This window comes from Pseudorca crassidens, chromosome 15, assembly GCF_039906515.1.
Source record: "Pseudorca crassidens isolate mPseCra1 chromosome 15, mPseCra1.hap1, whole genome shotgun sequence".
NCBI lineage: Eukaryota > Metazoa > Chordata > Mammalia > Artiodactyla > Delphinidae > Pseudorca > Pseudorca crassidens.
The window spans coordinates 83,557,596-83,584,341 of NC_090310.1; the positions used below are offsets into that span (position 1 = coordinate 83,557,596).

At 49.8% G+C, this 26,746-nt stretch overlaps 1 protein-coding gene across 3 annotated transcripts in view; it reads right to left on the reverse strand.

The window, feature by feature from the left end:
- The window catches only part of BMP7 (bone morphogenetic protein 7), a 91,240-nt gene that overhangs the window by 57,540 nt on the left and 6,954 nt on the right, over positions 1 to 26,746 (reverse strand). For all 3 annotated transcript variants that reach the window (XM_067708578.1, XM_067708577.1, XM_067708579.1), the window contains exon 2: positions 1,014 to 1,206. In XM_067708578.1, the coding sequence (XP_067564679.1) occupies positions 1,014 to 1,206 (193 nt within the window). The remainder of the gene's footprint in view (positions 1 to 1,013; positions 1,207 to 26,746) is intronic.

Consider the following 26,746-nt stretch of genomic DNA (forward strand, 5'->3'; position numbering starts at 1 on the left):
TGCTGATTTGAGACAACGCGAGAAACTGGGCGCAGAGGCAGTTAACGAAGGCGAAACACTGGAAACACTCAAGACAAGCTTGGTTTTCTTAGTATTTAAGATGACCTTCCAAATGACAGTGCCTGCCAAGCCAGGTGCTGAGAGTCGCTATGTCCCCAAACGTGCTACGAGGTCCCCTTTCCTGCTGAAGACGCTAGGACAGCCCAGCAGAAGGGGGCGTCCACACCACCTTTCTTCCGTCATGAGGAGTGGCAGGTGGTGCCGGTGGGAGTAAAAGTCCAAGAGCCCGCGATGTCCAAAAACCCAGCCACCAGGCAGCACCACCTCGGGACTGCAGGAGATATGGGAACATACGTATATGTATAACTGATTCACTTTGTTATAAAGCAGAAACTAACACACCATCGTAAAGCAATTATACCCCAATAAAGATGTTAAAAAAAAAAAAAAAAGAAGTTCCAGCCCATTCTCTCAGCCTTCTCACCTCTCAGAGGACTTTGAAACGAAACGGAAGGGTCTCAAGAAATGAAAGTCCTTCAACCCAAGCTTTTCGTTCCTGACCTCAAGATTCCTGGAAGGCTCAGAGTTCTCTGACCGTTTATTTTTGATTTGGGGATTTTTATCCCCTAGCATTTTATTACAAATGGCCACTTTCATTGGTGGCCTGACATCACATGGGAGAGAAGCAGACCGTCAAAAACGCTTCTTCCTCTTCCTCGTTCCCCCTAAACACAGGCTGACCCAGACTACCCGTAATTCCCCACGGGGGCCACCCAATCCCTGGCTCACCTGGCTGTCCCCTATTCCTAACTCGATCTGCTGACGGTGACAGTTTTAAGAGGTGGAGACATACACCATACACCATCTCTAAAAAAAGGTACTCCATCCAGGGCACGTGGCTGGTGATCCACGGGGGGAGCGGTCATGACCAGTCTGGTCGCATCCTCTGGCCACCAGCTCCTCTGCAGCTGAAGCAGCTCAGGACCTCTCCCAGGCACCAGTACAGCACCCACCTGCCCAAGTGTTCCTGCAGCACCTGGTAAACGCTGATCCGGAACGTCTCGTTACTGAAGTGTTCCCGGACGTGGTCCTTGTAGATCCGGAATTCGGCTGCAGTCACCGCTTCCCCTTCTGGGATCTTGGAAAGATCAAACCGGAACTCCCGGTGGTGGTAGCGTGGGTGGAAGAACTCTTTGTCGTGTTCCACTGCAAAGGGGAGAAAACACACATCGGCACCAAAAGCTCATTAGTGACTGGGTTTCACTCTCCCAGCTCAGAGTCCAAGCATCTTGCCTAAGCTCGATGGAGACTTGCCCAGGGCCGGTGACCCCTGGTGATGACTGCCTGTTCCAGGCTGACCTGCAGCAGACTACAGGTCACAGGCTCAGACCCCGTGGTCACCTTGGACAATAAGAACAATGAACTCTGCACCAACTTGCTGGGGAGAGTGGGGTACTGACCAAGTCATCCCAGAGGCCCTGGACAGGCCTGGGCTCCGGGGACTCAGGCCTGGGCTCAAATCCAGACTCAGCCACTACCAAGCTGGGTGGGCTTGGACAAGCGCCAGGTTAGCTATCCAGACCTCAGTTTCCTCATCTGAAAAATGGGAATAATAATCCCCCTTCATGGGTTGCTGTGAGAGTTAAGTGATCTAATTCATATAAATAGCTTAACCACTGGAAGGGCTGGATAGCTGTGAGCTACAGTGTAAACGTCAACCTTACTATGCCTATCATGGGTTACCTAGGCCAGTGGTGCTCAGCCCTGGCTGCGTGTGACAATCACCATGGGAACTTTGAGAACACATTGATGCCCTAGCCCAGTGGGGGCTGGTAAACGTTTAATAACCGGCTCTCTAGGACCCGATCTGCGGTGTTTGCCAATTTTCATCTTGGAAGATTTCAAGCTACCAAAGTGAAGTCACTGAGAACAGTGGTGGGCAGACTGGCACAAAGTGGGCTCCAGTACCCTGCCCCTCTCGGAACCAAATGAATCACTATCTTTGGGGAAGGGGCCCAGAAACCTGTACTTTTTAAAGCACCCCAGATGTCTCTAACAGCAGCCAGGGTTTACACAGCCTTAGACAAAAAGAAGAAAAAGAGGTGAATGGCAGCATCTTGGCGGGGAGGGTGGGGGGTTTGGAAGAGGACTTCAGGACAAAACAAGGTCAAGGGACCAAGCCCTTCTCCCTTATACTGGCAGTGACACTAGACTAAGCCATTATGTCCACTTCATAGACGGCGAACACCAAGATGGATGTAAGTGCAAGAGCGATGCTTCGGGGAGTGGGCCCCTGGTTCCCAAGGATCGTGCATCCTTTGGACTAACATGGAGCAGCAACGAAGGTGAGCATCGTCGGTGTTGCAAAGATGCAGGATGGCCAAGCCCAGGTGGGCCTGCAGCATCTGCAGGTACCCTTCATCTCCTGGGAGATACAGCCCAATCTCCACTTCCTGCCTCGAGGGTGGGGAACCAGAGAGACAGGGAGGGAGAGTGCAACCAGCTTGGCCAGAAGGGAGGAGAAACATGACCAGCGAGCTTCAGCTTTCTCAGCGTGAAAGCCCTCAGGCTGGGGGGTTAGGGCTGCCACAGGTACAAGCAGGACGAGAACTCGTGAATGCCTTTGAGGAAGGAGGTTCACAGCACTGGCAGCCCAAAGGCCCTTTAAAAACCAAACATCTGTTTTAAACCTTAATAATATGACTGGCCCAGGGCATTTCCACTTTGATTTATGGAGAAGATGAGGATGCAGGGTCTACTGCGGCAGCCTCTGCAAAGTGCCCCCCACGGGGGATCGAGGGAGCCTCGGGAGGGGACCCCAGGGGAAGGGGGCCTCTGTCACTAGGGAAATGCCCCGGGCCAGTCTTGGTCACCCTTCTAGCTCATTCAGCCCTCACGTCACCCTAGGAGGTGAGCACAATGCCGCGTCGGTAGGGGTAGGGGTGCACCTGAGACCCAAGAGGCGTGGTGCGGCCTCCCAGGGTCGGGGAGCTGAGACTGAAACCGAGGTCCCACCCAACCCGAGGCCTTAACCACACATCTCAGTGGCAGTGCTGACAGCTCAGCAAGGGGAGTTCCTTGGCGTGTCTGTTAGAATGTTTTCACTGCATTACAACATACGTGTTGTACGTGCACAACCATAGGGGTGCAGTTCAGTGAACTGTCACAGTGAACCCACCATGGGACCTTCTCCCAGATCAAGAAACAGAACATTACCAGTGCCCCCTTCCTCTCCCCCCAACTTCTCAAACCAGAGGTTAGTTTTGCTTGTTTCTGAACATTATAAACAGGGAATAATACAGTATCTATTCTTCTGTGCCAGGCTTCTTTCACTCAACAGCGTTTGTGCGATTCATCCACGTTGCTGTGGACGTTCATTCCTCCTCGTTGCTGTACAGTATTCCACAGCTCGATTACAGCCCTGTTCACGGATCCATCCCACAGGACACGGGCGTCTGGGTAGTTTCCAGTTTGGGGCTCTGCGAGCAGCGCTGCTGTGCACATCCGGGCACCCGTATTTCCGGGGGGGGGGGGGGCAGGCACACCCGGAAGTGGAGCTGTGCGTGTTCGATATCACGCCCGAGCACTTTTATGCACGGGGGGCGGGGGTGATGGAAGAAGGCAAGTCTGTCCTGCCAAAGACGTGGGCACAGTCTGGGGATGACTCCTGTTCTCCTCAGGTACTTTTCTGCAGGGGACTCTGGGTGGGGGGCTGAGGGGGAGGCGACAACTCCTGGAGAGAATGCCTGCGCCCCAGTGAGCGGCCGGAGGGTGCACCCCTGCCCCCCTGAGCTCCCTCGCAGTGAACTCAGCCGCGTCGGCCCCAGCCCCAGCACCCCACCCACGTCAAGGTCACCAGAGACCACCCACAACCAAATGGAAAGGACACCCTATGGTCACCATTTTTCTGGACCTCCAGGTAGCAGCGGCCAACATGTGGCTTTTCCAGCCTCGGCAGACCTTGCCCTCCTGCAGTCCCCTTCACTGTGAACACTTGGCTGTCTCCCGCCCACCCCGCCCCATCCTTCTGGCCACTCCTTGAAACATCCCCTTAGATATTTCCATTTACAGGAGTTGACATGCAGCTAAGGAACACCAGGAGTGGCCCCCCATGCTGACAGACTACACAGATACAGTCTCTATTTCCAACCGTCTTCCCTTCCCCCCAGCGGAGCCAAACCCCCAAAGGCCAGAAAGAACCCCTGAGGTGTGCGATGCTTCAGTATTCAGCGAGCGAGCAAGCCAGCTTCGTGCCGTTGTGCACAGGAGCCTCGGGCACGGTGCCTGGGACTCGGCGAGACCCCGACAGACCCCGGTGCCCCTGCTCCCAGCGCGGGGACAGACCATGCCTCACCACAGCTCCTACTGGCAAACACAGCCATCAACCCGAGCAGAGAATGGGACAGTGGACCCACAATTTACAAATGAAGATGGCTGAAGAACCCAGAAGTGCAAAAAGGCACGTGCTCCGTGACGGTTCTCGCGTTGAGCACTCTTGGCCATCACGTGGTGGATCCAGGCGAGGCAGGATTGAGCCCCATTTGACAGATGAGGAAACTGAAGCTCAGGGAGGAAAGGTAACTTGCCCGAGGCCACACGTTAGGTGAGTGCCTGAGCGCCGAAACCCCACTCTTGACCTTTACACTCCCTGGAGCCGGGTGGCCTGAGTTCAGATCTCAGCTGTGCACTGCCTGTGGTCTTGGCCCAGTTACTTAACCTCTGTGCGTATCCCCTTCCTCCAGGGATATTACACTGGTCCTTTCTCATAGGGAAGCTCACAGGAGGCGGCACTTACAACAGTGCCTGGCGAACGGGGAGTAATTTGTATGGGTCATTTTTACAGGGCCTCTCAAACAATGAGCTGTAAGAGTCACAATCAGTACAGAAAAAATAATATGTGCGTGTGGGTATTTACATAGTTCAGCTATGATAACTTTATTTGAAAAAAATTACAATAGATCAAACAGAAATGTTTGGATAAGCATGACATTAACACAGGTACAGTCACTAATGTCACAGGCAATGAAGAAAGAAAACACTGATATATAATCACAAATATAGTTTGTTGCAGCAGGTGTATATGTAACTTTTTTTAACGTGTAAGATAAAACGTATCTTAACTGCTAAGACAATTAAGATATCAGGGTTATAAGGTTTCTTTTTTAAAAAAAGATAAATGGATAAAGTGTCCAACTAAATTTCTTGCAAACATTTACAGGCTCTTTGGCATGGCTTCCTAAGTGAAATTTTTTCATTAATCATTTTAAGACAATGAGAGGGATGAACCATGTCATTATTCTGTTCTTCCTGAAACCTACATAATCTTGTGATTTATCAAAGAAAAAACAGTCATTTTTTAAAAGAAGAGCAGCGACTAATTCAAAGTTCAAAGCAAATCCCAAATCTCCTCTTCCCAAGGTTTCCATTTAATATGGAAACCGCTCCACCGTGTGGAGTCTACACCATTTCAGTCTCAGGGATCAAGACGGCTTAACAGGGCTTCCCTGGTGGCTCAGTGGTTGAGAATCCGCCTGCCAATGCAGGGGACACGGGTTCAATCCCTGGTCTGGGAAGATCCCACATGCCATGGAGCAACTAAGCCCGTGTGCCACAACTACTGAGCTTGCGCTCTAGAGCCCGTGAGCCACAACTACTGAGCCTGTGTGCCACAACTACTGAAGCCCGTGTGCCTAGAGCCTGTGCTCTGCAACAAGAGAAGCCTCTGCAATGAGAAGCCCGCGCACTGCAACGAAGAGTAGCCCCCTCTCGCCACAACTAGAGAAAGCCCGCGCGCAGCAACGAAGACCCAATGCAGCCAAAAATAAACAAATAAATACATTAATTAAAAAAAAAAAGATGGCTTAACAGTCACCACTAAAGCAGATGGAAACATGCATGCATTTTAGGGAGAAAACTGTCTTCACACTTTGTTGTTAAATTACTGTAGTTGATTACCCAAGACTCGAGTTTTAAAATAAATGTTTAGAGTTGATATCTCCCTGAGCCCATTAAGAAAAGCAACCCAAGGAAACCCAGAACCTAGGAAACCGGCTTTTTCTCCCACTGCCCTTTATAGTCTAGAACACCACTGACTGAGTGAACTCACAGGAATGAACAAAGGACCTTCATCTTCAAAAGATTAAAAAAGTCCAAACCCCTGAGAACCAAAAGCTAAGTCCAAAGAAAATAGATTCCAGAAAAACCATCCTGACAGCAACCAGCTTCACGACTGTCCCCAAAGCCGATTCTGATGTCCTTCTTTCACAAAAGCCTGAAATGATAACCCCAAAGCTGGCCCCGGGAGGGCAAATTTTGGGCTGGAGGGTGCCAATGAAGGGTAGAGGCAGGTGGAACAGGAGGCGGTATCCCCTCTCATGACCCTCTGACATGTCAGGCAAGACCTCTGCCCCACATACAGGTCAAGCCTGATCCCCAAGCATCACCCAAGCGCGTTTGCCTCCTCTCAGCACCTAGGGGGTCTCCTCCCATTTACAGTCACACGATACGTACAAGTGTGCCCCTCACTAAGTTAGGGTCCTCTGCACAAGCGGATTACGATAACCAAAGGCAGCTTGCCATGCAGACTTGCAGAGGGCAGCAGGCATTTAAAGGGTACCTAAGTGGGGCTTCCCTGGTGGCGCAGTGGTTAAGAATCCACCTGCCAGTGCAGGGGACACGGGTTCAAGCCCTGGTCCAGGAAGACCCCACATGCCATGGAGCAACTAAGCCCGTGAGCCACAACTACTGAGCCCACGTGCTGCAACTACTGAAGCCCGCACACCTGAGCCTGTGCTCCGCAGCAATGAGGAGCCCGCGCACTGCAACGAAGAGTAGCCCCTGCTCTCCACAACTAGAGAAAGCCTGTGAGCGGCAACGAAGACCCAACGCAGCCAAAAATAAATAAAATTTAAAAATAAATAAATAAAGGGTACCTAGGTGGAGGTTTCCAGAGCCACACTTTATAGAACTGTATTTAACACCCTAAAAATTAGGGGTATGCCCCCCGATATACACATACTGATGTGCATACACAATAATACACAAAGATAAATGAATACAATAAACTCTTACACACATGGGAAAAGAGCTCTAGAAGATGCAATATTCCTCCTGCTCCCTAAGGGTTCATTTCGTGCTGAGACACAGCTCACTGTGATGTCACCCGTGGGTGCCACGTTCACGCCATCTCCTTCTCTGGGAGAGCTTCATCGTGGCTCTTGCAATCGAGCCAAGTGGTCCCAAGGGAGCCACCACCTTGTCCCATGACCTACTTCCCCAGAGCTGAGGGATGGGAGGGAACGAGCCCCAAGCTGGGCCCAACACAAGATTTCTTTTATTTTTACTGGCACCTGGTGGGAAAGAGCCCTGTTTGTTTTCTCTGCCTTAAACCCTAAGGATGTAATGTGGCACTCTGGGCAGCCTCACACCATCACCGCACAGAGAAAGCTGGCCGGTGAGAAGACTCCAGGCAAGGAGGACAGAGCTCAGAATTAAGGGGGAAGCCTTCCAGGCTTGATCCCCTGGCCTGGTGGTCCCCATCCTCCCTGAAGTTTGAGGTTTCAGTTCTTCTAATTTGTGAGTCACGTGGAGACCCTTCAGACAAGTCCCGTGTAAGCTACTTAGAGTCAGGTTGCTGTCCTTTGCAACCAAGGCAGTTCTGAGCAAAACAATCGAGCCCAATTATATACACACCCAGAAATGGATGGGCAGGAAACACACCCAGGTAATAGTGGGGATGCCCAGGTGACCACTTGCCGTGAAAGCTGCTTTCTTCAGATGTGGATAATTTCCAAGTACAAGATGACCCCCTGACGGAGCTCTGGGAACAGGGGCAATGACGTCTCGATCGTGAGCCTCCAGTGCCCCGCACAGCCTGATGGTTAGTAGGGCTCCATTAGTCTATTGGATTCAATATATTACTTCGTGTAATCCTCTTCTAGTCTTTAAGTCAACTATTTTATTGATAACATACATGCAGTAAAGCACACAGATCCTACATGTTCATGAAGTTTGGTGAAATTTCTCAATGCAAACGCACCCAGAGCAGGACACGGCACATTCGTTACTAGCACCAAAGACACCCCCCCGGGCCCCTCCCGGGCCCCTCCCAAACACCAGCCCCTTGCTCATCCCCAAAGGTGACCACCATCCGAACACCCAACACCGCAGACTCACCCTGCCTGCCTGGGGCTTCCCCTTCTGCCTCTGCTTCCTTCACTTAACTGTGTCCGCGCGCACCCTCCGTGGCTATGCGGAGCGGTTATTCACTCATTTCCACTGCTGTACTGGACCCCACTGTGTGAATAGGCCACTGCTGATTTTTCTATGGGCATTTGGGGAGTTTCCAGTTTGGGACTATTACAAATCGGGCTACAGTGAACATCCTTCCTGTTGGTGAACACAATTCTATTGGGTAAACACCTCGAAGCAGGAGTGGGAATGGACAGAAGCCAAAGACTGGTCAAGGGCAAGCATTTTGAAGAGAGGGAGATGGAGAAGGGCTACCCAGTGCTGGCTAGGAACGCCTCGTGGGCAATAATGCCAGTGGTGGATATAAGCGCAGGAGGAAGAGCTCCACAGGTGAAGTAGGAGAGAAGGAAACACGTGTAGATGCAGAAAGCTAAACTTGAGGCGACCTGTGGGAAATCCAAGTGGGAAATTTGACTGGACAATTGAATGTCCAGTTGGGGGCTGCTGAATTGCACTTATGCATCTAGTTTTGTGGGAAAAATGCACATCCAATGAGAAAGATGAGCACCGCCTCGGACCACTACTGGGGGGCTGTGCGGGAGATGGAAGACACGGCCACTGCAAGACCTCGGTCCAGGGGAAGGAACAGGACCAGAGACAGGCAGGATAAGATGACCAGGTGGTGGCCAGCGTCAGGTAACAGGGATACGGAGGCCACGCACGGGGTTTGATCATCAGCTGCTTAGAGACCCCAGGACGTGGTAATGGTGGAGACAGCCGTGCACAGAAGGCAAAGAAGTGAAGAGATGGCCAGTTGCAGAGGACAGACATTTGCATCGTGGAGGGGGGACTGTCAGCCCGTACAAAGCTGCCTTCATTCCCTCCTTGAGCCGGTCTCCCGGCTAGGGCTAGGAAGACCTGATAAATAGTAGTAAGCAAGTTAATGGCCCAACTGTTCCTTCCAAAATTTCATGGTTTTTAGAAAAAGCTTAGTTAACTTTCCAGACTATGTGGTCCTCTGACTGTCCCCAAAGGATGCCGCCAAACTATGAGAGAGGACTTAAATATTTTATAAGCAAAGTGACACTTTCCAAGTAAAAACTGCAAGTCCAGCATTGGAAGTCTGCTCTTTACTCAGCGTCCGGTTTCCCTGAGCTTAGACTGGACCACGAGCTCCAGTTATGGGCTGGGGGCAGACCCCTGGACGCCTTTCACGAGGCTCTGAGAACCAACCAAAGTCCAAAATATAACCAGAAACTAGAGCTGAGTTTTCAAAGACCCTTGACTTCTTAGGATCCTGTGGCCCAGCATCCCCCCACCCCGATTTCACTCTGAAACTTTCACCCCAGGCTCCTTCCTGTCCTACGGGGATACAATTCATCCAGAAGGTTCTGGCCCACGCCAGAATTCACTGGAGCTGATGTTACCAAGGCTGCTGCCACTCGGCGATTTATGGCTCTGCAGCTTCAGGGATGTGAAATTTGATGATGGTTCTTCATTCATTCCAAGATTTACACGGCTAGATTAAGGAGCTTGAAAAAGCCGCCAGAGGCATGCCATAAATTGGGAGTCCTAGAGAACTGAAGAGACATACCAATGACCCTAACGGGAAAATGTTCTCTTAATAACATGAGCGTTGATACACTGTGCTGCTCTTACAGAAGAAGGGAGACGGTCCTAAACACAGAGAAGAGGAAAACTGCATCAAAGTCTAACATGATAAACACTGCCAAGAAAATATTTCGGTGTCTCCTCACCCCCACTGTATTCATTCTACAAGTGTTTCTTGACCGCCCGCTCTGGGGGAAAGAGCCCTCTGTTGACCTGCTAGAGGTGAGAGGTGGATAAAAGCTCACTTGGATTGCAGCTCTGTCACCTACCCAACCCCTGAGCTAGGTAACAGCCACCGTTTTAAAAGTTTTATTTTTAATTGTGGTAAAAATACACACAACATAATTCTGCCATCTTAACCATTTTAAAGTGTACGGTTCAGTTGCGTTAAGTCCATTCACATGGCTGCGCAAGCAATACGCAGAACTCTTGCTCTTGCAGAACTGAAACTCTGGCCCCGTTACACGCCTCCCCATCTGCACCCACCCCATCCCCTGGCATCCACCAGTCTACTTTCGGTCTCTAGGACTCTGACAGCCCTCTGTACCTCATACAGTGGAACCACACTTTTGTGACTGGCTTAGTTCACTGTGCCCAATGTCTTCCAGGTTCATCTATGTTGTAGCATGCTTCAGAATTTGTTTCATTTTCAAGGCTGAATAATACTCCATTGTGTGGATACCCTACGTTTTGTTTATCCAGTCATCTGTCAGGGAACACCTGGCTTGCTTCCACCTTTTGGCTCTTGTGAATAATGCAGCTACAGATACGGGTGTGCAGATCTCTCTTTGAGACCCTGCTTTCCATCCTTTTGGATATATGCCCAGAAACGGAATTCCTGGATCACATGGTACTTCTACTTTTAATTTTTTGAGGACTTATCATACTGTTTTCCATAGAGGCTGTGCCATTTTACATTCCCACCAACAGCACACAGAAGTTCCAATTGGTCCACATTCTCTCACCCCAACGCTTGTTATTTTCTGACGATTTGTTTTGTTTTGATAGCAGCCATCCTAACGATATGAGGAGGACGGGTACCATCATCAAAGCCCTCCCACTGGCCTGGATACCCCATCACATGTGTCACACACACATCATTTCCTCGAATCCTTATAAAACCCCCCACTCAGAAGTAAGCACGTGCATCGTGTCCATTCTACAGAGGAGTACACTGAGGCTCAGAGAGGTAAAGTCACTTGCCCACGGCCACACAGCTGGTCTGAATGCTTCACCACTTAGCCGCACTCTCTCCCTCATGCCGGGAGCCACCGCCAACCTCTTAGCCATGGAGACGATTAAATAAAGACATCCCTGAAGTACACACCAAGCTCTCAGCACACACGACGCGGTCACAACATTAATCTCCTTAAACGCTAAACTCAGAGAGCGAGGACTCCGCATTCCTCTCAGGTCCCTCTGGTTTGTAAATACTGCTCCTGCTGGTGCTAGAGTCGCCCCGAGGGAGGCCGACCGCTTGAAGGTGGTGTAGCCTTAACCCATCTCCCCATCCTCCCTCCCCAGCCCCCCAAATCAGGGGGCGGGGCCCCGCCCGGCAGAGGGCACACAAGCGGCATTGTCTCCCCTGAACTGCCACTTCAACTCTCGAACTTTCCACCAAATGCTTTGGCTGCCAGCGAGACCACCTGGAGCCCCAGCGCCGGGCGCTCCGAGAGGGTCTTCCGAGACACTGCCTCCTTGTTAGACGCAGGGGGCCGCGTCCCGAGCCGCGGGTGCGGAGGCAAGCCCGCTGGCGGCCAGGCGCTTTGTCATAAGCGTGGCAGCCGCGCAGATGTGGAGGGGGTGGAGCGGAGAATTGCTGCCCCGCGAGATTAAACACCCCGGCGTCAACATGTGTGCGCTGTTGCCTGAACAATGTTATCATTGTGAATTGAATGGACCAAAGGGTTTAGGGGATGGGGCGGGGAGACGGAGAAAAGATGGGTTTAATTATCTCTAGGGCCAAAGCCAGTTGTTTGCCTAAAAAGCCCCAGACGCTGGTAGAGCTGAAAAGAAAAACAGGCTGTGAGCTTACATCAACCTTTCCGCCATAAATCGAGGCAGTCATCCTTCATCCAGGGGTACCCGTCTCCCCAGAGCGGGGGAGCCCAGCCCTTAGGGACCTCTGGGTCCCCACCCCGTCCTTAGCTAATTGAAAATGAGGGGACAGAGTGGAAACTAGTTACTATTTCAGCGAAACTAGTGATTCTTAGCCGGGGCAATTTTGTTCTCCCCCCCCTCCCCAGGGGCTCTTGGGCAATGCCTGCATTCCTTTTTGTTTGTCACAGCTTAGGGAGCATGTGCTACTGGAGTCTGGTGGGTAATGGCCGGGACACTGCTAAGCATCCTACAGTGCACAGGACAGCCCCCAACTACGGGGGGTGGTCCAGCCTCAACTGTCAACCACGCCGAGTTGAGAATCCGGGAGCTAACAGACACACAAGCCTCTTGAGACCCAGGCAGTTTGGGTCCCACCTGGGGTCTCAATCGGCTGCATGGGACCTGAGCTCCGTGGGCCTCAGTTCTTCCCTCAGTAACAAGAGAATGGATTTAATTGGCCTGAAGTCCCCTTTCACTTCTGTTAGGTTGTACCATAAAAAGTTGTGAAATTTCCACCAATTTTGACCTATATGTAGTTCGACCTAAACTTGAATTCTACATCTGCACGGTCCAGTATGGCAGCCACTAACTGCATGGGTCTACAGAGCACTTGAAGTGTGGCCGGTGTGGCAGTGTTTCCATTGATTTCAGTGTCATCAGTTTACATGTGCCCAGTGTTTCCATTGATTTCAGTGTCATCAGTTTACATGTGCCCAGTGTTTCCATTGATTTCAGTGTCATCAGTTTAAACGTGCCCAGGGGCGCCTGTACTGGACGGCAGACACAGAACGTTTCCATCACCGGGGAACGTGCTATTGGACAGCGCTGCTCTGCAGCATCGGCGCGCTGGTTTCTGATAGCAGCGTGACGACATAAAGAGCTTCTCACAAACCAGGGTCCAAATACGTGTTCTCAGAGAGACGGGGAGGTTCTTCCTCAGAAACAGGTTCCCAGTGTGAGAAATTCCATGGAAGTAGGGAGAACTTAATCCCGGAGCTGTGGGAGAGGCCTGCGTCGGACGCTGGTGGCCCCTGGGCTCTCGGTTCCGTCTGTAAAATAGGAATGACGACCCCTGCCCCGGTCACAGGGCCACCTGGGAGTTTGTCACTTGCTGAGTGACATCAGGCTGGGTAATCATCAGACCCAGCAAGTTCAGGGGCTCTGCTTCAGGCGCACCCGGCCCCGAGACCCCTTCCCCTCGGCTGGCTGAGCTGGGCCGTTTACTCCCTCCCAGCCGCCCCTCCCCGTTCATGTCCTTCCTAGGGCTTAAGGAATTGATTGATTGGCCCGTTGACCTGTTTATTAACCATCTTCTTTTCTAGGTTTTAACTCCCAGAGTAAGACCTGAGAGAAGTCAGGTACAGAACGTAAGAGGCTTGAACGTGGAGCCAGGCTGGGGGGGGGAGTCCCGGCCCTGCCACCCACGGGGCGCTGGGGCAAGTTACTCTTCATCTGTCAAATGCGAGGACGATGAGAATAACACTGACTTCACTGGGTCGGTGTAGGATTAAAACAGACCAGGGATCCTCAGGCTTCGGCGTGTTCCAGAACCACCGGGGAGCCTGTCAAAACACAGACCACTGGACCGGCTCCCAGTATTTGTAACGTGGGAGATCTGGGGTGGGGCCCAAGAACTTGCACTTCTAACAGGTTGTTAGGAGATGCCAATGCCGCCGGTCCAGGGACCCCACTTGGAGAACCGCCAGAATAGAGCCCGTCCGTGGAGTCCCTGGCGCGCAGAAGAGTCTTGAACGATGTCAGCTCTGATTGTTTTGTGGTTCTCCACTGTCCCACCCACCATACTCACTTGCGTGGCCCTGGGCAGGTTCTCAAGTATCTCAGTGAACAGTCTTTGGAAACTTTCCCCCCGGGTTCCCTTGGGAGGGCAGAAAAGCCCCTCTCGGTCTCACTCAGCTCTAGAAGCAGCAGAGAATTGGGGTTGAGATGGGGCCCTATGGCCTGGGTTCAAACTCGGACTCTGCCAATCACCAGCAGTGACTCAGGACAAGTTAATCCATCTCTGGGAGGCTTAGCTTCCCCTTCAATAAAATGGGGACACGAAGAGGTCCCCAGTTATATGGGGCCGTCATGAGAATTCAAGAAGACAGAGGCCAGCGATCATGGGACATGACAAGGACAAGCGCCAGACCAGAGGAGGCCCCGGGAGCGGCCGGGGGTGGGAGGGGCAGTGTGGCAGCCCACGGGCCCCTCCCCAGGACAGGAGGGTGCCTGCTCAGACCTTCCCCCAAAGCAGCCAGAGACTCCTGGGTCAGCTGGGCAGGCACAGCTGGTTTAAGGTATTTTAGAAGCAAATCAAATCAAATGAGAATTTATAATCCTTCCTGAGGTCTGGGTTCCATCAACCTAAACTCATTAGGCCAGAGCAGTGCAGGTGCAGCTAAGGAAGAGATTGTTCTGCGTTTCCTTCATGCTGGACTCCCATCTCCCTTTCACAATAAGAGTCTCCTCTAAACCCCCTACATGGAGCAAAACACTCATCACAGAGGCATCAGCGTCCACTTCTGCAAGTAGGACTGTAAAGAGATGCTCAGAAGCCGCCCCGGGGGCTTGCAGGGGGGAGTTTGGTGGAAACCAGCAAACTTCAAGACCTTCATTCGTTTCACGCTCACACTGCAACAAACTGAACTTGACTTCCCAAGCTGAACTATCAAAACACCCTTAAAACTTCATTTTTGTCCCTTGAACCTATTTCTGGTAAGTGAAGGAGAATCCGAGGTCAAACCAAACAATGGTTCTGAAATTACAGTTTGGATTCTCTGTTGAATGTAACCGGCAGAGCGGCAAACAGATTTCCAAAGTGAGTCTCCTCTGGTTTACTTGAAACAGGTCTAAATGGAGTCATCTTTCCAAATAATTGGAAATGATGGGTAGTGATTTAAGGGAACACTTGTACAATTAAATGGATAAAGTTTTAAAACAGGCAACACTAGTCTATGGCGTTAGAAGACAGGATGGCAGTCGCCCTTGGGTGAGGCTGTGAGGGGGCTTCTGGCAGCTGGTCACGTTCTGTTTCTTGTTCTGGGCACTGGTACCTGGGTGTGTTCACTTTGTGGAAATTCCTAACTGTTCTAGATTCGTGCACTGTTCTGTACACAAGTTAAACTTCAATAAACAGTTTTATCAACAATACGTATTGGCTGGCTTTATCCATCTCCAGTTGTACTCAAGAAGTATCTGTCACCATAGTCCCCCTATAGTAAGAGCAATTTCATGCCAGCTGTTTGGGGAAAAGATACTAACACCTTTATCAATTTTAAGACATCTTGGTTTCAGAAGCATCGATAATCAAAGAAATGGGATATTATGCCTAAAGCACCTAATTGGGAAACGTGTATGTGGCATCCTACTGCCCTGACCTATGACCCTCCCGTTAGCAAGGCTGTTTATTCACCTGCTCCAAACCCATCCTTCAAGCCTGAGGAGCAGCTCGGGATCAAGTTTAAGAGGGAGGGCTCAGTAACTGGACCTCCAAATTCAAATACACTTTCTGGGCCAGCTACTCACTTCTCTGTGCTCAGTTTTCCCATCTCTAAAATAAGGAGGATAGTAATAGCTCCCACCTGAAACAGCTGTTATGAGAATTAAATTAGTAATATAGGTAAAGAGGATAAAGGGTACTTAGCACATAGTAAGCCCTTCACAAATGTTAGCTACAAAGATTATTATTATTTTTATGGCTAACTTAGCGATAATTAGATCGTATACACACCCCCAACTCCCCAACCCAGCCACAGGGGGCCAAAGGCTGACTCTCAGAAACCTTATTTATGAAGCATGATCTACCTTCTAGACCCAACCGATTCATGACTGAACATGTAATTCAAGCTAAGAGTCCCTCCCGAGGAATTTTATTTGGGTGCAGTAGCTCAACCAAGTCATCAAGAACTCAAGTTTCTTCCACCTTTTTGCTCTGCCATCGCCTGCACATTGATGTTCAGTCCTTACGCTTGTTGCCTAATGGTCACAAGATGGCTGCCACAGCTCCAGACATCACATCTTCACAGAACCACATGCAAGGTAAGAAAAGGGAGAAAAGGATACACTGTTCTGTTTGTTCATCTGTCACTCATCAGGAAGCAAAATATTTTTCAGAACCATCTCCCATCCCTTTCTACTCCCAGCAGATTTCCTCTGGCGCTTCACGGGTTAGAACACCATCCCATGTCCATTCCATCCTGCTAGGGAAGCTGGTAAGGCAAGTATGTGGCTAGCCAGAGAGCTGTGACTACAAGTTGCTGTGGGTGGCCATCTTTCTCCCAATAGGCAGGGTAGCAGAGGAATCCAGTGGGACAGAGAGGTCAGAGGGAAGCTATTCAGTGAGGGACATGGAGAGAATAACCCCTGGACTCTCTAAGGACATTCTAGTCGCTGTTATGTCCTTTCCCAGGTCTTGGGGATGCATCGATTTCCTATTTATTCTCCTTACACTAGTTTGAATATATTTTCTTGCCTGCAACCCAAAAATTCTGTTACATATAATTTTGTTCACACCAGACACGCACTGCACAGAAATAATACCTGAAAACACCTTCTACCTCCTTTTCCACTGATCATCTCTTCCAACCAGTGGGCCTAGGGATATACCCAGACCCTCTCACATCGGTCTCTCTTGGAAACAAGCAGTAGTAACCCATGTGCCCAGAACCCACTTACTGGAAAAAGTTCTTACAGGCTTTCAGGGTACAAACAAGGTTCTACCAGGATAGCAGGGCTTCCATCCAAGTAGCTCTCCACCCTCGGCTTACCAACAAAGACACAGATTCTTAACATGCCTTGAGTATCTTGATCTGTTCATCCTCTACCCAGAGGGAAACAGGAGCCACCTGTCCCACAAGCAGAGCTCAGACCTGGCCTCTGTTTTCTTCCATGGGACAATGATTCTGACCTTTTCAGATCATTTTCAAGAAGTTTTGCCACTTGTCTAAGGAGATGGTGATAAAATAGATAGTTTTCAGCAGGCAACTGGCTGTTGGCCAGAATCCCATGCAGTCTTCAAAGTCAGGGCGAGAGGTATACCTACTCACAGGTTCGAGTTTAAAGAGGAACTGAAGTCCCTCCATGGGCTGCAGAGGGTCTGGTTGAATTAATGCCAACATGCAACCCAACTTCTGCATATATTCACTGCGGCACGCTATTATTTGGAGACTTTGGAAACTAGCTCAGGGTCCCCATTTATCTGGGCATAGTGAAGAGTTGAGTCAAATCACATGTGCAAATAACTTCTGTAAATCCACCTATACACCACATAGGCAACAACGACAAAGAGGGAGAGAGAAACAACTTAGATTATTTGAATGTGGCTACATAACGAACACTTCCAATGCACTTTCCTTCCCCAAGTTTTCCCTCCTACTGTGTGGGCCAGAAGCCAGTTTCATTCCTTTCCATCATTCCTTGTAGCAAGATCTGGCCTTGTGAACCAGTTTGGGCCAGGGGACTTACAGAGAAGACTTCTAGGGAATGTCTAGGAAGCCAGGAGACAGATAAGCAAGGAGAGCTTTTGGACCCTTTCCCTTTCTCTTGCCTTGAACGTGAGATTATATGAAGATGTGATGTCTGGGGCTGTAGCAGCCATCCTGTAACCGTGAGGTAACAGACATAAGACATTAGAGGACGGTGAAGGCAAGGGGGAAAGCTCATGGATAGCTGGATGATATTACTGAGCTGCTACTCCAAACTTGGAATCACTTCGCAGAATTGCTGTTATGGGAGATACTGACATGTTTTTAATGCTGAAGCCACTGTTAGGCAGGTATACTGTGACTTAGAACAAGTCCTAAATGAAACATCATTCCTCTCCACAGAAACAAGGAGCAGGCTTTGGGACGTATATATCTTACAGCACTTCCTGTTCATGAGAGTGGTGCTAGTGTTTAAAAATAAGTATTTTCGGGGACTTCCCTGGCGGTCCAGTGGTTAAGAATCTGCCTTCCACTACAGAGGACGTGGGTTCGATGCCTGGTCACGGAACTAAGAGCCCGCATGCCGCGGGGCAACTAAGCCCGCAAGCCCCAACGAGAGAGAAGCCCGCGAGCCCCAACGAAAGATCCCGTGTGCTGCAACCAAGACTCGATGCAGCCAATAAATAAATAAATTTTTTTTCTTTTTAAAAAAAAGGTATTTTGGTATAATATGGCACTAAACTTAAGCCAACTGTTTCATCTCATGGGCCACGGAAGAAGTGGCAAACTACCCCAATGCTGGAAGAAAAACCAGCAGCAGGGACTTACACGGAATGTGTCCATCTCCAACACGGCAGCTTCCTAAGGGATTCCAAAGGTCATGTTCACTCTGCCCAGTTTCTGTCTGACCCACTGCCCCCAAAAAGGGGCAGATGCCGCATCACACTGCTCTTAAAATGTCCAGGCCTCGTCAAAATCTAGAATGGGATTTGAATAAATAATATAAATACGGTTTTTCAAACGTGAAGCTACTTAGGAAAATGCTGGGTCTTAAGTGTGAGGACCTGGAGAGGAACTTACAGGCGTCCCCAGTGAGGACAAGTCAGGACATCGGGCCACACCCGTGTTTACAGAAGGACCTCAAAGAGATTCCGCAGCCAGACTGGGCTCCAAAGGCAGTACCGGGGCAGCCCCTGTTTACTGAGAGATGGCTGCCATCACCCCATTTAATCCCAGCTGCCCTGGGCCCTAAGCCACACCATATGAGAGGGGAACTGCTATGAACTAAATTGGGTCCCCCAGATTCATGTGTTGAACCCTAACCTCCAACACGATGGTATTAGGAGGTGCGGTCTTTGGGAGGTGATCAGGTATAGATGAGGTCATGAAGCGATGGGATTAGCGCCCGTATAAGAAGAGGAAGAGACTTGACCCCTCTCCCCATCATGTGAGGACACAGCGAGAGGGCAGCCGTCTGCAAGCCAGAGAGAACAGAACCCAGCCATGCACGCACCCTGATCTCGGACTTCCAGCCTCCAAAACTACAAGAAATAAACGTCTGATGTTTCAGCTACCCAGAAAATGGTGTTTTGTTACGGGAGCCCAAGCTGACCAAGACAGAAGCTGGGTCCCAGAGCACTTGAATGCCTCTGGTCACCTGCATGAGGTCACACACCAGTGACCCGGGACTCAAAGCCAGACAGACCTGCTGTCCCCAAAGCTGGGCAAATGACTTGTCACCCCTGCGTCCCAGTTTCCTCACACATAAGAAAAAATGTGGAAATCGTGCTATTTGAAGAATGACCGGCATGGGTGGGTCTTCACTTCAGGTGGAGGTCAGTTGCCCATATCAAAAAATGTCGGGGGCTTCCCTGGTGGCGCAGTGGTTGAGAGTCCACCTGCCGATGCAGGGGACGCGGGTTCGTGCCCTGGTCCGGGAAGATCCCACGTGCCGCGGAGCGGCTGGGCCCGTGAACCATGGCCGCTGGGCCTGTGCGTCCCGAGCCTGTGCTCCGCAACGGGAGAGGCCACAACAGTGAGAGGCCCGCGTACCACAAAAAAACAAAAACAAAACAAAATGTCAGGCACAGGAAATGCTACTAAGTCTGACATAAACAGAGTTCAGGGGAAAAAAAAAAAGAGAGAAAAGGGTACAATTTTACTGTGAAATTTTTGTTATTCATTTTTTTAAGAGTAGGCCCGCCCATAGACAAGTGTCTAAATCTGAGGGGCTGTCTGTGCCCTAAGCTGGCGGACGCGCGGAGGGTTAGTCCTGATGATCTGGTGTTTCCTTAAACCTCTGCACGGATAAACACAGATTATAATCAGCAAGAGGTAACTTTCTAGTATAACAGGACTCGTAATAACAAAACCAGCTTCCTGCTTTGCCTTGTGCCCAGTCAACAGAGGCCAGCTTCCAGCTTCATCACGGGGCATCCCGGCTAAGGGAGGACCACCCCGACCCAAATCCCACAGCACTCAGTTGGTGGGACACGTGCCCACGCCGTTCCCATCCCCAGAAGGTGCCGGGCGGTGCATCCCACTGCCCTACAAGGAGACCTGCACGGAGGACCTGCACAGGCAGGCCACGCCCAGAGTGGTCCGAGTTTTGGCCAGGCAAGTGACAGCGTTGCTGCCGGCCACTAACGTTACGTATGGGGCACCAGCTGCCACGTGGGCACCATGCTCAGCTCTCCTCCCGCCACCGCGGAGGGGACGGATCCTCACAGCAGCCCAGGTGGCAGGCACCAACACGAACCCAGAGGAGGAAATGGGGACCCAGAGTTTCATAACCTGCCCAAGGTCACAGAGCTAACAAGTAGCAGAGGTGGGATTTAGACTCAGGTCCGACCCCAGAGCCAGTCTTAACTATCACCTGAGACGTCTTAGGACAATTTTTTTAAAAAGAGAACATGGGACGGGGCTGCTGGGATGAAGCGAATTTAGGAAAAGCTGTGCAGTCTACCTGATCGCTTTGGTGGGAACTTGTGACGCACGACCCACATGAAGGATGCCAGGAAGTCTTCAGAGGAGCAATCTGTTTAACTAAGAGTTTGTGCAAACTCAGAGGAGGCCCTCCCACATCCGGGAAGAGAGAGGGTTGTCTATGTGTCACTGGACGTCTGCAGAGGACAGAGGGGTCAGATAAAACTCAGACTTTTTTTTACTATTTACCCTTCCCCAGGTAGAGGGCATGGGCAGTCTAAAGCAGGAGTCAGCAAACTTCTGTAGCAGGCCAGATAATAAATATTCTAGGCTTTGGAAACCGCACCGTCTCTGTTGCAACCACTCAGCTCTGTGGATGGAGCATGAAAGCAGCCACAGAGAAGACGCAAACAAAACGAGTTCCGATAAAGCTTTATAGACACTGGAGTCTGGATTTCATCTCATTTTCACATCATGGAATACTCTTCTTTAATCATCCTTTTTGAAAAATGTAAAAGCCATTCTGGCTCACAGTCTGCACAAAAATCAGCGGGTCTCCCTGCTTTATTTATCGTAGCTCTGAGCTGCAGTGAGAAATGGAAAATGCAGCTTCCTGGCTCACGCCCCTCCCCCCAGCAGGTTACCTGCTGGAGGGGAACAAGGTAAGAGAGAGGTTTGCCCTATTTCTCCTGAGAAGCTGGCGGAGGGGAATAAAGAGAGACCAGTTCTAAGTGTGTGTTTAATAAGTTTTTAGTATCATCGGGCAAAAGGTGCTGTAAAAATATTTTGGTTCCCGGGAGACAATGCCTGCTCTTGAGAGATCTGACCTCCTTTTCGTCTCCAGGCTGTTTCAAATCCAGGCAGAGCTGGGTCCCCAGGAGAGGGCTCACGTTTTGCTTGCACTCTGTCTTCCTTTCAACCGGAAAACGATCCATCCATCCGAAAATGCCGCTTTCCCCGCTCACGGCCATGGGCCAATGGGTTTGAAGCACAGGCTCCCAAGTCAATTTCCCAGTTGGAGGAGAGTTACCCCAAACCAGTGGTTCTCCGCCGGGGGCTCCTCTGCCCCTCAGGGCACATCTGGCTATGTCTGGAGACACTGTGGTTGTCAAACTGGAGGCCACTCCTGGCCGCTCATGCGTGGAGCTCAGCGATGCTCCTCAACATTCTACAGCGCCCAGGATGCCCCCCGGCAGAGAAGAGTCGGGCTGAAAATGTCAACAGCGCTGCGGCTGGGAAACCCTGCTCTACACCTACGTGAAAGGGCCACTTCCAAGTTCCTAGGGTGTTTGAGGCACATGAGAACCAGAGATTTCTGGATCTCCTCTCCCATCCCCCCGCACCCTCACCACCCCCCCCCAGTATATTAAGACAATTAGGAGCCCCAGGTTTGAGCAGGTATAAGGCAAGTGGCTTCATTTACTGTCTCCTCCTAAAGGAAATGACCAACGGGTGCCTCCACCCCATAAACGTTTACTAGCCCTGGAAGGTTCTGAGGCCCCACTGCCATTTTTAAGGGCTTCTCCCTCAACAAATGTTAGGTCAAGTGAGTCAGAAAATGGAACCTGAGAAGACGGAAGAGGGTGGGGGAACATTTCACAAAGTTCAGGACCAAGAGGAAAACTGAAAGACCTAAAACGACCCCCTCCCCTCTCTTTCTTGCTTATAAACGGAGGACTGCCTTACACGGGGCACCTCGTGAACCGAGGCAGGGAGAGTTTTGAAGGTCTCGGGACACTGCCACGTGGGGTTTTCATTTGCCGGCTGAGGCCCCGTCATGTTAATGGGTCTGTGGATTGATGAGTTATTGGCCTTTGGGGCATGATACCCTGAATACACTCTAAGACGGGTTCCCTGGGGCCACACCACCAAGAGCCACCTCAGGGCTGAGCTTCCGGCCAAGACTCTCTTGTCTCCAGTAGGAGAGATTTCTGATTCACCGGTGCTTGGAAAAATGTAATCACAAAGAAGAATGCAGAGGAAAATGTAACTAATATCCAGGTACCCACAAAACTAAGAATTTGCAGGAGTTAATATCACGGTTGCTTCCTGGTTTTCCCATAAACTTTTTATTTTAGAATAACTTTATAGAAAAGTTGCAAAGACAGTATAAAGTTCCCGTGGACCCTCACCCAGATTCCCCCAAGGTTCACATCTTCCATAACCGTGGGACACTTGTCAAAAATAAGAATTTGATATCGATGGGTTACTATTAACCAGACTCCTGATTTTTTTTTCAGATTGCACCAGTTTTTCCACTATTGCCCTTGTTCTGTTCCAAGATCCAGTCCAGGATACCACACTGCACTTCCGAATGGTTTCTTATTATTAAAATAAAGGAAACTTGACCAGAACAGTTGGAATTTATTTAAAATTTCTCCCCAATCCCATCCCTTGCCTCCCTCCCCAAAGGCGGTTGGTGTGAGTCCTACCGCCATGTTTCCATAGTTACCACACATATATGAGCCCACAAACGATACACAGTATTATCTGATGCTCTTGTGTGTGTCTGTTTTGACACAACGACAAACGCTTACACCCTAAACATCCTCCTACAACTGGCTTTCTCCCTCTTGACATTCCGTCCGAGTCTAAGTGGATACATAAAAAAGAAATTCTTGCATTCCCTTCTGGTTTCTTACACATTTATAAATAAATTTATCACAAATGTATTTCTCCAATCCCCTGCTCGTGGACATTTAGGCTGGTGGTGACGATGCTATTACAAACAATATGCAATATTTATTCCAGTACATATGGTAAAAACCACCTCCATGATCTTTTCAATACAGTGTCTTGAGGTCTTGCTATTAAAATACCAGTCCCTAGCTGCCTCTGGAATTTTCCCATCAAGTAGGTGTGGGGTGCATGCAGGAGCCCCAGTACATGGGCACTCGGGGCCCTTTGCCCCGTCGATAATTCTTAAGCCATAGAGACAGAGCAGAGGGGAGTTTCCACAAGCAGGATGGATAACTTATCTTTATCTTCCTCTTCAGAGCACAGAACCACAAAGTCAAGGTCAAGGGCTTGGAGGCTGTTCTGGTGGTCTCATCACCGCTGCCCTTGTGCCCCGTCTCCCCCATTCACGCACCTCCACGGGGCCGGGAGGAAGAGTGAATGGGTTTACATTCAGCAAGAGCTGGTTTCAAATGCCAACCCCACCGCTTCCTAGCTCTGCAAGTTCGGGGCCCTTCCGTTTCTTCCTCCTTAAAATGGAAATGCTACGACTTGCTTTGCAGAACCTGAGAGAATTAAATAAGGAGCCTGATAAGGGAGGCTGTTATAAATCCATTAGTGCTACAGAAAGAGCACAACCCTCCCACGTGATCACTGTGATTTACTTCAGCGATGCATTTAGATAATGAAGGAGTCTCTGAATTCAGTTTCTAGGTTCAGCCTTGCAAGATCCTGCCTGGACGAGGAAGTGCCTCTGAAGCCCAGGAAGAAAAAGCAAGACCTCATGACAAGACAGTCACCTGCACAGCCCGGACAGACCCCGGCTAGGGCAAGGGCCTCTTGAGCTGGGGCCAGAGTCAGGCTCCTTAATTCTCTGGGTAGTGAACCCGAGTGCCGCCGAAGCGTGCTTTTGCTGAAAGACAAGTCCTAAAGAGGCGAGTCATTTTACAAGTAGGAATGGAGAGAAGTGGTTATTCTTGTTGAACCACGTGAATACCTCAGTGATCAGGAAGATTCTAGAAACACTGGTCTCCAAAATGGGGTGCAAGCACCTAGGGGGGGCAAGAGGGATCCACTGGGACGTGGGGCGGGAAAGATTATAATCGCAACTAAGTAAATTTCAAGGACTGACGGGCGTCAGGGAAGATGGGGACTTCCTGGCTGGGCTTCAACAAGCGTCTCTGCATAACTGATGGATGAGACTGAAAAGCACAGACCTTGTTTTCAGTAACGCAGCCAGCAATTCACCTGTTCTGTTTCCATCGTTTTACCCCGTGAGAGAGCCTTCGCCTGCGACAGTGTGGTCGTCATGAGTGCCACTTCCCAGGCGCTTTCTGGTGCTCCCCTTTCCAAGCTTGGGGTGGGACTGTCATCTCCTGCCTCCTTGGGTCAGGTCTGACCATGTGACAGGCTGTGACCAATGCAATGCAGGCAGAAGCGCCCGTGTAGCTTCCTGCTGGCAAGATGAAAAGCCCGTGCACAAGCCACACTGTCTTTCCCTTTGGGACCATAACTGGTGACTTTCAAGAGGGCGGCAGCTCCATCGGCCTGGAGATCTGAACACCCTCCCGCCCGGCCAGTGTGCAGAGCCCCCTGCCAACCCACGATGCAGCCATAACAAAAGAACAACAAAGCTCTGTGGTTTCAAGCTACCGAGATTGTGGGGCTCTTTGTGAACTCTTGATGCTGACTAGACGAAGGATCAAAATAATCAAAATTTAGGACCAGACCTTTAGCTCGCTGACCCCAAACTGTTGAACCATGAGCTGTGAAAGATCAAATTCCATCACATTGAAAATCTTAGGGACAGCAAAATTACATTTGTCTTGCTAATGAATTAAACTTGTAATCTTTGCATTAATTACTAATGATGCATGAGTTAAAATGTGTATTAATGAACATCAGAATTTTGTATTTTTTTATCTTTAGTGCCTCCTACTTAAACTTCTATTTTAGTCTTTGTTTTATAAAGTGCACACCATCCTAAAACAGGAGTAGTTAAACGATCTATTTCTGTTTAGGGTGTGTACTCAAAGGTTTCCTAGCGGGGATGCAAGTTCAAAACACACTTGAAGACGCTGCCGTGGAACATCCTCACCCCTTGCACGCACGCAAGCTGCCAATGTGCGAGTACCTTCTGTGCCATGAGAATTCTGCAAGGCAGTGCTAGAGCGGGACGGGGAGAATGTCTGAGAAAATAGTCAAGAAAAAGTCCTTTATCAAAGGCCAAAACACAAGCCATCGAAACCACAGAAAAACCCTCCTGCCTTTGAGTGAGTTGTTAAATTGCTGGGCAGACGAGCCCCGGGGCCATTCTAGGTAGATGGTCATGCTAACTGCTTGGATTCTTTTTTTTTCTTCAAACTACATGAAGGCAAGAGAGAGGCTGGCATTACAAGACGGTACAGGCCTAACTCCAATGTTTAAAAACATGCAAGTCCGCAATTTTGGAAACAGTGCAAGTTTTTATTCACAGCCAAATTTAATTAAGCCAGACAACAAAAGAGTGAAACTTGAAAGCTACTCTGGGGAGATAAAGATGTGAAAGAATAACACGTGACCTCAAAGATGTGGGAACCTTAATACTCGCTAAGTCAGAGTTTTCTAACGGTACAGAAAGAGCTGAAGAGAATTTATGGGAAACCTTGTGTGAGAAAGCCCACCCCGAGACTCGGGCCCCGGAGGCCTTCACCATCCTCTGGTCTCCAGAGGCTTCTAAAGGCACTGAATCCACTTGGGACTTTGTTATCCCAACCGCAGCTGGGAGAGCGGGGGGCGGGCAGTCTTGCACCTGCTCCCATAAAAAGTGGGGAAGTTGTGCTGGTCTGTTAATGAATGCTTTGGGCTTGTCACTCCCTTGAATCAAGGAAAAGACAATTTGTACTTTGACCACCTTCCAGGAAGGGGTGGGAAGAAATATGTCAGTAATGCGAGTTTCTGAAATTAAAAGTTTTTATTTTGGAATAATTTTCGATTCAGAGAGAAGTTGCAAGGATAGTAGAGAGTTCCTGTACACCCCTCATACGAGTTTTAGGTTCCCTAGTAGGAAAGTTTTTAAATAGCCATAGATGCTTAAAATCAAGAGAAAGTCAGCATTAGACTCTACTTATCCTCAAATGAGTTTGGTGTGCTCAAATGTCACTGATCTCTGAAGAGGAGGAAAATGCATGTGTCGTTGGGGAGCGGGGGATACACATATATACAAAGATATACATCTTTGGGGTCATTTTCTTCATATCTCTAAAACAACATGGGTGGCTTAATCTTGGTACTTTAAGATCAAGTACTTAAAAAGGGAAATTTGGACTATTATACCGAAGTGAATAGTGATCTGGCCACCAAAATACAAACAAGGTTTACCATTTATTGTGCACCTACTTGGTGCCCGACTCTACCCAAGAGAGATATGATTTTGTCTTCATGAGAGTCTGTGGAGGAGCGGATTCTTAACCAGATATCTAAGACGAAGAAACAAACTCAGAGACGTTAAGTAACTTGCTCAAGGTCACACAGCTAATAGGCAACCATAGTGGAAACAGACACATGGGTTGAAGCTGTGTCTAAAGAGAATCAGTGTGGATGCCATTCTGTTCTCTCTTGCCAAGTCACACCCTCTGCTGTCACCGAGAACTTCCGTTACACGGCAGTGAAGCCCCCCAACCCCCCACTCCATATATCACCCAGAATTAGCTGCAAAGTGTCAGGAAACTTGGCCAGGCAGGCCCAAGCATCAGCGAGGGCTGGAAGCCTTCACCGTGAAGCCCTTTATAGAAAGCCGCAGTTGGCAGCCCCTGCTCCTGCATGGGAACAAATTAACATTG